At 36.6% G+C, this 14,129-nt stretch overlaps 1 protein-coding gene across 1 annotated transcript in view; it reads right to left on the reverse strand.

The window, feature by feature from the left end:
• Positions 1-4,122: 4,122 nt before the first annotated feature.
• LOC134215870 (uncharacterized) overlaps positions 4,123-14,129 on the reverse strand; it is a 48,220-nt gene continuing 38,213 nt past the window's right edge. The window contains exons 3-5 of the mRNA XM_062694966.1: positions 5,864-6,137; positions 5,665-5,811; positions 4,123-5,597 (exon numbers count right to left, since the gene is read on the reverse strand). Of these exons, the coding sequence (XP_062550950.1) occupies positions 5,312-5,597; positions 5,665-5,811; positions 5,864-6,137 (707 nt within the window). The 3' untranslated portion in view covers positions 4,123-5,311. The remainder of the gene's footprint in view (positions 5,598-5,664; positions 5,812-5,863; positions 6,138-14,129) is intronic.

Genomic DNA, 14,129 nt, shown 5'->3' on the forward strand with positions numbered 1-14,129 from the left:
GAATTAAAGATGCCAAATCTACAAATTCAGCTTTATCAAAAATATTCATGACTTGGGGTTTACCGCTCGTAGTACAAAGTGATAACGGACCCCCTTTCCAGAGTAGTGAATTCATTCAATTCTGGCTTGACAAAGCTGTTAATGTTAGAAAAACAATTCCGTTCTGCCCGCAATCAAATGGCGGAGTTGAACGTCAAAATCAAGGTTTGATCAAGGCAATTTCTGCAGCTAAGCAAGACGGTGAAAACTGGAAAGATGCACTGCACACATATGTTCATGTGCACAACACTGTAAAACCGCATTCGAGACTTGGAATTACACCGTTTGAGCTTCTTGTTGGGCACATTTCCTTGTCTTTGGCAGTCAAGAAAAGAAGTTGATCGATCAGATATACGCGAGAAAGATGCTTTGTCAAAATTATCAAGTAATCAATTTGCGGATAGTCGTAGAGGAGCAAAGTGTTCAAATATTGTTCCTGGAGATATAGTTGTTATAGCAATTCCAAAGAAAACTAAAACGGATCCTACGTTTTCAAAAGATCATTATACAGTTCTATCAAGAGAAGGAGGGAAAATAATCATCAGAAGCGAAAGAGGTGTTCAATATTGTCGTAATATCAGAGATGTTAAGCTAGTGCCGATTTTCAACAATCCTAGTATTGCAGACGATCAAGTAGAAAAAGACTCACCAGTGGAACAATTTTCTGGTATTTTAACTTTGACATAATTTTCGTTACACCTTATGTTGTGTTATTTTATTTATTTAAAATATTTTTGAATATAGATTACTCAAACGCAAGGGAGGAAGATTTATCGTTAGATGACAGAATGGATAGTTCAACCGTCAGCGATACAAACGAGCATGTAGTAATGGATCTGGCTAATCATACAAATGTAATCGAAGAAGATTCATCGTTTAGTGTTCAAATGGATGGTACATCTGCAGATGTTTCGAAATATTCAGAGATGTCAAAAGCAACGAATTCTGGAGGAGTTGGTCGTCCAAAACGAAGTATCGTAAAACCTAAGAAGTTTCAAGATATGTTGATGTATAATATATATGAATGAGAATAGATGAGAGAGCGGATGTAGAGTATATATTAGAAATCGTTGATATGCAATTCAATTTTATAAAACTAATTTACTAATTAATAATAAATAATTAATTATAAAACTAATTGTTTGTTGCGTTGAAAAATTAGGTTTTCATTGAACTTGTAAAAATTATCTAAGTAGGTATTCTGAGAATAAAATTCAGTTTTGCAAGTGAGTTTGACGAAAAGATATTAAGTTACCAGATAAAGATTGTCGCTGTCGTCGCTGTCCGTCGCTGTTTACTGGCGAGGATAGGGGAGCTAAATTTCAAAGAAGGAAAATCCATACGATTTGACAGCTTGGTACCCAACATGTTCCGGACAGCAGAACAAAGGGAACCGAAGCGACAATCTTTATCTAGTAACTAAAATATCTTTTGTTTGACGCAAGCAGACGCAAAATAAAAAAGTCTTTCATTATTGATGGAAAGCGATCAGGAACTCGAGCTCCTAGGTGAGGTGTTGGAAGATGGACACAACAACAGTCTTTTTTAAATAAATGGACAAAGGAAATAGGGTGACTAAACTTTACTAAACATTGTTAAATAAATGAATTGACTAAAAAAAACTTTGTAACGATCGTTACAACAGAAAAACAGAGTATTATAAAAATAGGGTGTTCCTATTAATGTGGGATAGAGTGTACCTTCTTCTTCTCTTCTTCTTCTTATTGGCATTACATCCCCACACTGGGACAGAGCCACCCCGCAGTTTAGTGTTCATTAAGCGCTTCCATAGTTATTACCTGCGAGGTTTCTAAACCAGGTTACCATTTTTGCATTCGTATATCATGAGGCTGACACGATGATACTTCATGCCCAAGGAAGTCGAGACAATTTCCAATCTGAAAATTGCCTAGACCGGCACCGGGAATCGAACCCAGCCACCCTCAGCATGGTCTTGCTTTGTAGGCGCGGTCTTACCGCACGGCTAAGTAGGGCCCCATATTCATATTGAAAATTGACAGTGCAGAGCTGAATATGAATATGTTTAGAAGTGAGCTGACAAAGAAGGCCAATGGGCTTCATAAAAAAAATCGATTTTTTAAAGCTCTGCTAACTACGACATGGACATTGTCGGCCAAACATTTGCAAAGGTGGCAGAACTGTACACCCGCCTGAAATGTGAAGCAACAAAAGTTGGACTGATGGTGAATGCATCGAAGACAAAGTACATGCTTGTGGGCGGAACCGAGCACGACAAGGCCCGCCTGGGAAGCAGTGTTACGATAGACGGGGATACCTTTGAGGTGGTCGAGGAATTCGTCTACCTTGGATCCTTGCTAACGGCTGATAACAATGTTAGTCGTGAAGTACGAAGGCGCATCATCTGTGGAAGTCGGACCTACTACGGGCTTCAGAAGAAACTGCGGTCAAAAAAGATTCGCCACCGCACCAAATGTGTCATGTACAAGACGCTAATAAGACCGGTTGTCCTCTACGGACACGAAACATGGACAATGCTCGAGGAGGACTTCCAAGTACTCGGAGTATTCCAGAGACTGGTGCTTAGGACCATCTTTGGCGGTGTGCAAGAAGACGGTGTGTGGCGGCGAAGAATGAACCACGAGCTCTTTTATCTTTTATCTTTTATTTTATCTTTTATCTTTTATTGAGAGGGAAAAGCCAGCGGGAATGGAGTTCAGAATGAATTTCACTCCTTCTCCTGTAGGCATAAAACCTCTTGTTTTTTCTATATCAACAGTTTACAAACCAAATGATGCATTCTTGGTGTTTTTTTAGAACTAACTTAACTTTAACGATACAATATTGGAACACTTTCACTACGACTAACATAACAAAAAACTTGACTTACATAGTGTTGGACAAATATCGATAATATTTTTTTCTCAATGTAGAACGCGACAAATTAAAATCTAATACACTATAACATTGATTGAAAATTCTACACATACTACTAATCGGTTCATTTTGGCCATAATTTGTACGGGACATAGGAAGACGAATAAAATTGTGGGAACGAAGATCACGACGACGAATATCAATATCTATAAGACGGACTAAACAACCACAGTCAATGTTTGAGAGCAGAAGGTCTACGGCGAACCCAGTATCCAGAAGGTAGCTAAAGCCGGAAGGGTACGATGGGCAGGACATGTTGCAAGAATGCTGGACAGCAACCCTGCAAAGATGGTGTTCGCTTCCGATCTGGCAGGTACGAGACGGTGTGGAGCACAGTGAGCAAGGTGGGCAGACCAGGTGCAAAACGACTTGGCGAGCGTGGGGCGCATTCGAGGATGGAGAGATGCGGCCTCGAACCGTGTATTGTGGCGTCAAATTGTTGATTCAGTGTTATCTGTTTAGATGTAGACTAAATAAATGAATGAACCAAGAAAGACAAGCTTGAAATATTATTACGAATTTCTTTCATTTAGCTGGGATTTTCATGCGATAATATGTAAATATCTGTGTATTCATTTTTCCTGAGAATTCCTCGATCTTAGAAGTCCAATATATGCTATCGAATTTGTACCGTTTGTTTGAGAAACTGCATATGTAACAATTTTGGCCAAAATGAGATTTTTATATATTCTGAATCCTCGTCCTAAAATACGTATTCTGGGAAAAAATACGAAAACAAAATTTTTGTTCAGGAGTATATGTTTTTTTTTTCGTTTGTTTGGGGAACTACATATGTGCACGCACTTTGAAAAGCAAATATGGAGCACTGCTTGCAGTTTTTGCACTGCATTTCCAGGGTGTTGAGTTTTGCCAAAAACTATTGATCTGTATCGAAAAAATTAAAGATTCCGGTTCCAATTTGTTCAAAAACAGTTTTTTTATTGTTTTCTCGACATTGAGAAAAAAGGATATATGCAGTTTCTTAAACAAATGATTCATTTATCTGTGTATAATCTGACGGGTTTCACACCTGTTGCTTATTGTAAAAGTAGAATCGCAGAAATTGAAAATTAAAAATGAAGCATTTATCTGGTGGTTCTGAAATAGCAATATGAGAATAAACACAGTGATTTCGGATAAAACAAAAAGACTTAGACTTATTCTGATATCATTCGCTTATTCTATTATTCGCACAAATCTAATAATCATCTTGCACTAGTTACACCATTTCAGAACAAGTCATAAAGATTTATTTTTCGTATTGATCTGTAGCATGACACATTCCATTTCCTATGACAATCACCTCAGTCTTCCTAATCCTAAACTATTGTTGCGTATACAAAATTCAATATGTCATGATTGGCGCTTAACAGTGTTTCGTTCATTTTGATAAAGACAAGCATCATACCCTGAATATTGAGGAAAAAACTTATCCTAAAGCATGTTTATGATAATATGGACACAAGACAGGCTTACTGCTTAGTATTCACAGCGGTCATGGATTACGTTTTTTTTAATTCTGAAATCTAGAGGCTCTGATATTTAAAGCTTAATACACTTAAATTTTAGCATTTGAACTCGTCTTCAATTGCATTGTATATGGAGCTGTGTTCTCGTTTGAAATCTCGAAAAGTGGAATGCTTCATAACATATTTTACAAAACTGATAAATAATATTAAGCTTCTTAATATACATTCCATTTAGTTGAAAACCATAACAAAATTTATTTATTCATTATGGAAAGGATAATTTTGGTCTACTGTGCTTTCCCTAGAAACAAAAATGTATGGAAAATAAACAAATAATTTAAATAAATAAATAAAAATAAATAAATGCACTCTAAACGCAAATTCTGGAAACTCCACTGGAAATTAAATTCAGTCTACTTTGGAATTGAAATTTCTAAGCCAAGTCATCTTTTACATACACTTTTTATATCAATCCCTTATTGAATATTTTGATAATGCCATAATCACACTTGCAATCAAGCAACCAAAGGTGGTGAGAGGAAGAAATGTTTTGCACAAACATCAGAAACACGAGTACCACGAGGAACCCTTATTTTGGTCTTATGGGTTTTGAACAAGTATTTAAAGATCGAATATTTGAACTTTAAATACTTAAAATATTTAATTTAAAAAAATGAGAAATCAATCAACGAACGAACGACGATCAAGTGCATATTATAATCCGTCATCAATCGTACCACATCTTTTATTTACAAATTATGGTACAATAATCGTCAACTATTCAGCATATGTACATAAAAAACGAATTTTCAAGGTTTAACTAGCAAAACATCCAAATCCTCCCGTGTGAGCATAGCATAAATCAATTTTTAATAATCAATCGTTCTCTACATTGCCACCTTGTTCACACCTCTCTCCAAATGTATCATTGTTTCATCTTTGGGTATCTCACGTTCAATGTCATCGATCTCGTTGTCATACAAATCATCCTGCGTGGAACCATGTACTGATTCATCGTTGTAGCGATGCTGGAAATTATTTCCCATTCGGAAAAGGCTCTTGGGACAGTCCTTGTAATATGGGAAGCATTCTCCCGGTCCTGATTCGCCCTTTCCGATGTTTTCTGCTGAAACATATTCATCCAGGTGCTCTGAATACGGAGACAGCGAGGCTCTGAAAAATATACAAGTTTTGATTCGTGGACTATTTCTTATAAAGCTTAGATTCCTGTTGTACTGACGTGAAGAAGAGTTTTAGGACCTCGCCTATCAATCCAAACCTTTCAACGGGCTTCGAATGAATTTCACAGATCGCACGCAACATGCAGGCCTTCCCATCTAATCCGAAGTTAGCAATGAAGTCCTCTACTACTGTATACAACAGCGCTCTACAAGAGTAAAAATAAGATTCCGATCGACTGATTATTTAACACTAATCACCTTTCTCCTCCATGGAATGCATGCTTATGCTCCTCCGGTAGCTCGGGTGCTTTCCGTTGGTTGTCCTCTTCATCGATAAAGTTAGAGGTAATCTTGAAGTTTTCATTGCCATGGACGTTTGCTGCACTTCTTTTTCTTCTCCTTGTGTGCATGTAATCCGAAACGTAATCAGCCAGAATACTGCCAGCGGCCCGACCCATTGATCGAGCCAACAGCGGAGGAAGGACACCCAACGGATTCTGATTATCTGTCAGTCCCAGCTTATCGAAGTCAACTATAATGGAGGAAAATATTGAAAATATTAGTGAGTGCAACCGAAGAAGTTGTGTAGCATCAACAAAGCAATATCATTGGACCTGAAAATAGCCTCCCCTAAATACTTTTGTTTAAAACCCTTGTTTTTGCCTTTCTCTTACACCAAGGTGCAACGAAAAGGCTATATATTCACTTCTAAGACGATTTTGTGATAGAAGGCCCGGAAACCCATAGTGTTATATACCAATCGAATTGAGATGATGTCTGTCTGTGTGTATGTGTGTGTATGTATGTGCGCAAAATAAAACATGTCTTGATCCGATTTGTTTGCAACAAGTTGCATTCGACGGGGAATCCTGTCTCATTGTTTCCTATTGAAAATTGGCCAGATCGGACTATGGGATCAAAAGTTATGGCCAAAATACGATTTCTATACACAAAACACGCTAAGAAAATGTCACTCAAGTCTTTTTAGCATATATAGTACACGAGAAGGGCACAAACACCGCTAGGTGGATGAATCTAGATATTCTGACCGTCTATGCCAGACAATTAGTTTCCTATTATTGTACTTGGCATCTAGTGCTTTGGATCATGCCGTATCGGATGATAGACAATGCTACACCCACTATAAGCCTATGCACCACCACCGGTCCATTGGACATCATTCGCGATAAAGATTTTATCGCCAATGAAGCCCTTTGGCATGTGCCGATTGCATGGCTTGTAAAATAGAGTTTATTGTCAATCATCACGCCAAGATGCTTTAACCCCTCCGAGTTCACTGAGCAGGTTCCTACTCTTAAACTTTCTTGCTGCAACCCATGGTGGTTATGCATCACAACTACTTCCGTCTTATGGCGTGCTAATGCCAACCTTAGTTATTCTTGGATCCTGCGAATTTTAAAATAAAATTTAGTTCAAATTCATCAAGCATTAGCATGTTAACCTCATGATATACAAATGCAAAAATGGTAACATGGTTTAGAAACCTCGCAGATAATAATTGTGGTAGTGCTTAGAGAACACTAGGCTGCGAGGCGGAAAAGTCCCAGTGGGGGATGTAATGCCAATAAGAAGAATAAGAAGAAGAAAACATCTCAAATGCCTGGATTTGAGACGCAAATGAAAGACAAATACTCGGAGGACATGATTTGGTTGATACTGCGGCTGGAGGCATCATGGAAGTGGTGGTTGATTCGGTAAACCATTTGATTCAAACTCAAGGACAATTTGGAGATCCTACAATATCTCACATGGATGGATTTGAGACTCAAATGAAAAAAAAATATTCGGAAGACATGATTCGGTTGATACTGTGGCTGGGGACATCATGGAAAATGTGTTTGATTCGGTAGACCATTTGATAAGAACTCCACGACAATTTGGAGACCTTACAACATCTCATATGCCTGGATTTAAGACGCAAATGAAAGACAAATACTCGGAAGGCACGATTTGATTGATACCGCGGCTGGGGACATCATGGAAGTCGTGGTTGATTTGGTAAACCATTTGATTCAAACTCCACGGCAATTTGGAGATTCTACAATATCTTATACGCCAGGATTTGATATGCAAATGACAGATAAATGCTCGGAGGACATGATTTGGTTGATACCGAGGCTGGGGGCATCGTGGAAGACGGTTGATTCGGTAGACCAGTTGATAAGAACTTAAGGACACTAATCACGGCATCCAAGTTTCAAAGTGCTCGCGTTTTCGGGGGCACACCACTCGTTACGGATGCGGCGCACAACTGTCATTTTTGTTTATTAGCTTTGCTAATAAAAATGACATTTGTGCGTTGCTTCCGTATCGAGTGATGTGCCCCCGAAAACGCGAGCACTTTGAAACTTGGATTCCGTGAGAAGTGACCTTAAGGACAATTTGAAGATCTTACAACATCTCATAATCTAGGATTTGAGATGTAAATGAAAAACAAATACTCGGAGGACATGATTGGGTTGATAGCGCGGCTTGGGACGTTATGACAGTCGTGGTGGATTCGGTAGACAATTTGATTCAAATTCCAGGACAATTCGGTGATCCTAGAATATAATAGTTGAAACAATAAACCGTAGGACAAAAGTGGTTAAAGCTATTTTACAGATTCTTAATCTTTGAAGCTGTTTCCTGGACCAGAAATTTCATTCAAGCGAACGTTGGCCTTTTAAGCATCAGTTCATGAGGTCTCACCTCAATAATTCTTGATATAATTCGATTTGTGTTGAAAAAAGGAGCAGTCCATTTTCAAGCAGAATCGGCTGGGGTGCGCCTTAAATTGAATTCCGTATAAAGCCAAATATTATTTTCATTTATGTTTATTCTCTATAACTTTTAAACGCAATGGTCGATTTTAATCAAATCCAATAGTGATCAACTTGGTTTTGCCCTCTGCCGAATGAAACTTGTTGCGAGAAAATCGGTTGAGGATTAATATATGAAAAGTTGATATGGAAATGCTAATATCATTTTCCAAACTTGGACGTACATGTTCATGATAGAATTGGAGGCGAAAGTATAGAATTCATAGTTCCGTTAGGATACGGCAGGCATGAAGAATGTTTTTATAGAAGTCGCTTTGAAAGCGAGCGGAGGGCAATATTTGTGATGGCACATATCACACGACCTTCCTTCTGCCAGACCGACAGACATTTGCTCAGCTCTTCAAACTGAGTCGATTGATATACAACACTATGGGTCTCCGAGGCTTCAATAAAAAGTTCGTTTTCGTAGTGAAATGATAGCCTTTCGGTACAACTTTGTTGTACGAGAATTCAAAAAGACGCTTTAATAAAGTTATAGTAAAGTAATAAAGGGTTGTAGGTCAAAAGGTCGAAGGACAAAAGGTCGAAGGTCGATAGGACAAAAGGTCGAAGGGTCAAAAGGTCGAAGGGACAAAAGGTCGAAGGGACAAAAGGTCGAAACAAAAAAAACTGCGTCAACAAAAGGTCGAAGGAAAGGAAGAAAGGTCTTTCTTTTTTATTCATTCTTTCTTATTTCTTCTTCCCTTTTCCTTCTATTCTCTACTTCCTTTTTCATATTTACTTCATCTTTCTTCCTTCTTCCTTCCATATTTCATTGTCTTTATTTATAACTTCCTTTTTTTCTTTTTTCTTTCTTCTTTCCTTCATCTTTTCTTATTTATTTATTTAATCTTCAACTTATTGTTGTACAGATTGAAACTTATACTATATGGAGGATCCTTCGTTTATATGTAGACTTACTTAAGAGCGATTCCAAGCAACAGCATCAAAATTTAAGAAAATTTTAATTCATGATTTTCTATTGAGTTGAAACTTTGCACAGTTTTCAATTTCATCTAAATCGTCATTTTTCGATATCAAATCTTCATATTGAGTCACGACTAACTTTTCAAAAGGGTGTATGTGAAAATGGTTCAAAAATATTTAAAAAGCTGCACAGCAAAAACGGAATGTTCGATTGTTATGATTTTTTCACCAAAGTTAGACAACTAAATGGTGATTCTTAAGAAAATGTGCACAGTAAAAAATAATTTTTGCCTTTAAAAATATCATTTTGTCACAAAAACTCAAATATCTCAAAACCCTATCTTTTTTCGAACGTAATTTTTTAGGAAAACGGTCCATTATATTAGCTATCTACCATAAAATTTGGTGATGGTAAACTAATAAACAAAAAGTTATGACATTTCAAACATTTCACAATTTTCACATATAGTAAACAAAAAAATTTCCGTGTATTTTTTTTTCAAGAATCGCAGTTTGATGCTGATTTTATTGTTAAGGGCCTTGCGTGAGTTAAACAAGTTGTTTGTATGATATTCCATATCTATGTATTCATCGATATTATGTATATTATATGTATAAATATTATATGTATAAATAAATAAAAATGAATTAATATTATCCTAAGAATTAAATTAAATGTGGCAGTTACACAATGTTGTTATAGAAACTCTAAGAGTTTTGGGTTTGAATTTTGGTATGGGTTATGATATCATGAAAACAGTTTATTAATACTTATTTTTTATTTATTTTTATTCAAATTTTTTAAAATATCGAACACTTTTGAATTATTATCAGCACAGTTTGAGTATAGTTTTGCTTTAATTTTATTTTCCGACAATGGAATGAAACAGTGAAATTTTTGTGTTCCTTGGATCGTTTTCGCGTTATTAAATTGCTCGCTGAGCTCTGAAGCCTTTATTTCGTACTCTTCAGTAGTAGTAAAACAAAATGATAATTTGGTTAAATCTTTTTCTTTTCTACGATTTGCCCAATCAAGAAGTTCTTTCGCAGTTTTAATTGGATGCTCATGTTCTCTTGCTTAACTTGCTGTTGTGGCCTTGCGTTTTATTGTTCCTGTCTTAGCTTCACAAGGACCGTTGCCATGTGATGTAGCAAAAAATGCCATTCTGCATCAATTCCGTACATTGATTTAAATTGACATAGGCTCGAAAAATTCTTACGATTTTTGTACTGCGACGCTGCTCCATCAGACATGAAATATATCTTTTGACTTCTTTATGCTTATCAACGCGTAAAAGTTAATCATTTTTCAATGAACAAGTTTACGGATACTGAATCGTGTCTTAAATCTTCGGAAATTATAATAAAACTTAAGTGTTCAATTTGCGTACTTCCATTAAAATAAATAACGAATGGATGAATTGTAGCTTGTTGTACGTTCCAGTGATGGGACTGCACTTCATCTTGCAATACAAAGCTGTAATTTTCAGAAAAATCACAAATGACTAAAATTCACCATTTTGTAATGTATTTTTCGTATTTTTAAAAAGCTGGATTGTTCTGTTTTAATGAAATCGTGAGGGATTAAACTTTCTAATTTCAAGCAAAAATATGACACAAACTCATCTACAGGTTTTACAATAGTTTCTATGTCACACCTATCCGTGGTCACCCATTGCTCAAATGATAACTGATCAATATATTTTTCTTCAAACTCAGCGAATAAAGTATTTTCCAATGATGAAGAATCTGGACAATCCGAACAAGATCGTAGATAGCAATTTGATGTTGTATTTTCACACAAAAGACTACCAGTTAACATTTTAATATCCTTTGTTAAATTGATTCTTTTCAAACTATGTAAAATAAGATTAATATTCTCATGAGTTGTGCACACACACATTATGTGTTCCTGAATTGGAAAGAAGCTTACATTGCCTTGGCTGAAGGCTTGCAAATGAGGAAAAACCTATTTTAATATTATCGTGAATTTCCTTGAAGCGTGTGTACGCTTCTTTCAAAGTCGTCATCATTAATCGTTTTTGGATTGCTTGACGCTTTCCATCTTTTTTACTGATACATAATCTTTTTGACCAGGCATAGCTCGACTTACTTCATCATCTTCAAAATATTGAACTACTATTTCTTTTGTCTCATCTGTTAATGCAGTACTAGACCTAGTATTTTTGGTTGAAAGACAGTTATTCTTCAATTGTTTTGCCTCTTTTACTGTATTTCTATTGGTTTTGAACTCATCAATGGCATCCTGAATAGACCACGAACTTGGCAGCATCGACAAAATCAATAATTTTTCTTTCCTTGTCGTGGCTGCATTCGAGAACCTTTCCTTCATATTTATAATTACCTCATCGTAGTCTGTATTTTCCACATCATCAGGTCCTAATTTGAAGAGGTTTCTTCGTACAGCTTCGTTTATTTCACGGTATTTTTCTCCGGGTAATAAACGTAGTCCATCTTACTCCATTTAATCAGGTCACTTTTATCCCAGCTATGCCCTCGTTAAAGCGTTCGATGTTGACCTTTTGGATACACTCATCTTCCGATTGATTTGTTGAAACAGATTTCGCTGATGGTACGGTGGCAAGGCTCTCAGCACTTAATACTTTTGGTAATTCCTCAGTTGTTGTCGATACATCTGGCAATTCCTCAGTTGCTGTCGTTTTCGAACTTCCTGCGCTCTGCTCAACCGATGATATACAGATTGCTCTTTTGTCAACGTTTAGACGGCCGGACGTGCAAATGCGTAAATTTGTGTTCAATGTGGACATTGGAGCATAACCAGTCGCTTTCAGTTTATCTATGGTGCTTTCGGTGAGATTTCGTAACTCTTTTGAACACTTTTTTCCATCAAACGGCCTACAACAGTTGAGAAAGCGGCTACTCATGTTGTTCGTAATATTTCAATAAACAAAATCACTTTTAAGTTTTTACTGACTAGTTTGGTGTCATTTGCTTGACTGAAGAAAAAATTACTATAAGATCTTTAACAACCTTAGTAGTAGTAATTTTTTGCTTTTTCGTGAGCATTGTCATGGTATGTACCTATCATGCATTTGTTGTTGTTGAAGATACCCGTTTCCTCCCGATCATAAAGTCTATTCTCTAAGAGGTATATTTTACAGGTAAACTATAGACGTACACGTGTATATAAATCTTTGATTTTGCAGCTTTTGTCTTAAAAATAACATTTCTGATATGTTTCTATCAACGTTATAATCAACAGGTTTCAACACTATTAAAAGAATTTTTCGCCAGTCACGTGCAATGAAAATTATGACACTATCAATACTTTTGATCACAACACTGGATCGTGTCTAAGTTTCTTATAGATGCTATGAATAATTAAATCAAAATATCATGAAAACAACTTGTTTAAATGACAGCCCTTAACGGTAAAATCTGTATCAAACTGCAATTCTCGAAATAACTTACACAGAAAAAATTTTTTTACTAAATGTGAAAATTGTGAAATGTTTGAAATGTCATAACTTTTTGTTTATTAGTTTACCATCACCAAATTTTTATGGTAGATAGCTAATATAATGGACCGTTTTCCTAAAAATTACGTTCGAAAAAAGATAGGGTTTTGAGATATTTGAGTTTTTGTGACAAAAATGATATTTTTAAAGGCAAACAAATTTTTTTTTTTACTGTGCACATTTTCTTAAGAATCACCATTCAGTTGTCTAACTTTGCTGAAAAAATCATAACAATCGAACATTCCGTTTTTGCTGTGCAGCTTTTTAAATATTTTTGAACCATTTTCACATACACCCTTTTGAAAAGTTAGTCGTGACTCAATATGAAGATTTGATATCGAAAACTGACGATTTAGATGAAATTGAAAAACTGTGCAGAGTTTCAAATATTTTCGAAATGGTCGCTCAGGATCGACTGACATGCCCCCGTGGAATGCCTCTTAAGCCGAAATCATACACTTCACTGGTTTCATTAAATGCACGGCAGCACAAAGTCCACGGTTCGTTAAAGCTATAGTTGGTGCGACGGGTAGATTGCCAAAGGAGCGAGTGTTGACGTAGTTGTCGTTGAGGAGCATGAAAGTTTGCTTGGCTTAGAAGAGCGCTGCATTCAACATCCCGTTGAGAAGTCCATAAACATAGAGCCGTTGTAGAAGTTTTCTCCTAGATGCCAATGTCTCCAGAGAAATTAGCCGGCATCTTTCTTCATAAGGTGGTAAGTTGGCGAAATCATTCCAGGGCAGCGCACGTAAAGCGTATCGGATAAAATTCCGTTGGATAGCTTCTATTCGGTCGGTTTGTGTGACGTGGTAGGGTGCCCAAACAACTACAGCGTATTCCAGCAGGCTACGAACGACGCCACAATATATAGATTTGAGCGCGTAAACATCCTGGAAAGCGTTTGTATTCCTTTTAACAAAGCCTAACAGAGCATAAGCTTTAGCTGTTACCGTCGTGATGTGCTCATTGAATCTCACTTTTGAGTCTATTACTACTCCCAGGTCCTTGACCGTGCTAACTCGGAGAAGATTGTTGTTTCCCATTGAATAATCAACATGCAGGGGATTACGCAAGCGGTTGAAAGAAATGACACTACATTTGGAAATGTTAACCTGCATGCCATTCAGAGTGCACCAGTAAAGGAGAGAGTCTATGTCTTGCTGGAGTGCACAACAATCAAGATTAGATCTAATCACACGAAATATTTTCAGATCATCGGCAATCTTTCTTCTTTCTACCCCTTTTCTTCCTTCCTTCTTCCTTCTTTTTTCCTTC

The sequence above is a fragment of the Armigeres subalbatus genome, chromosome 2, assembly GCF_024139115.2.
Source record: "Armigeres subalbatus isolate Guangzhou_Male chromosome 2, GZ_Asu_2, whole genome shotgun sequence".
Classification (NCBI taxonomy): Eukaryota; Metazoa; Arthropoda; class Insecta; order Diptera; family Culicidae; genus Armigeres; species Armigeres subalbatus.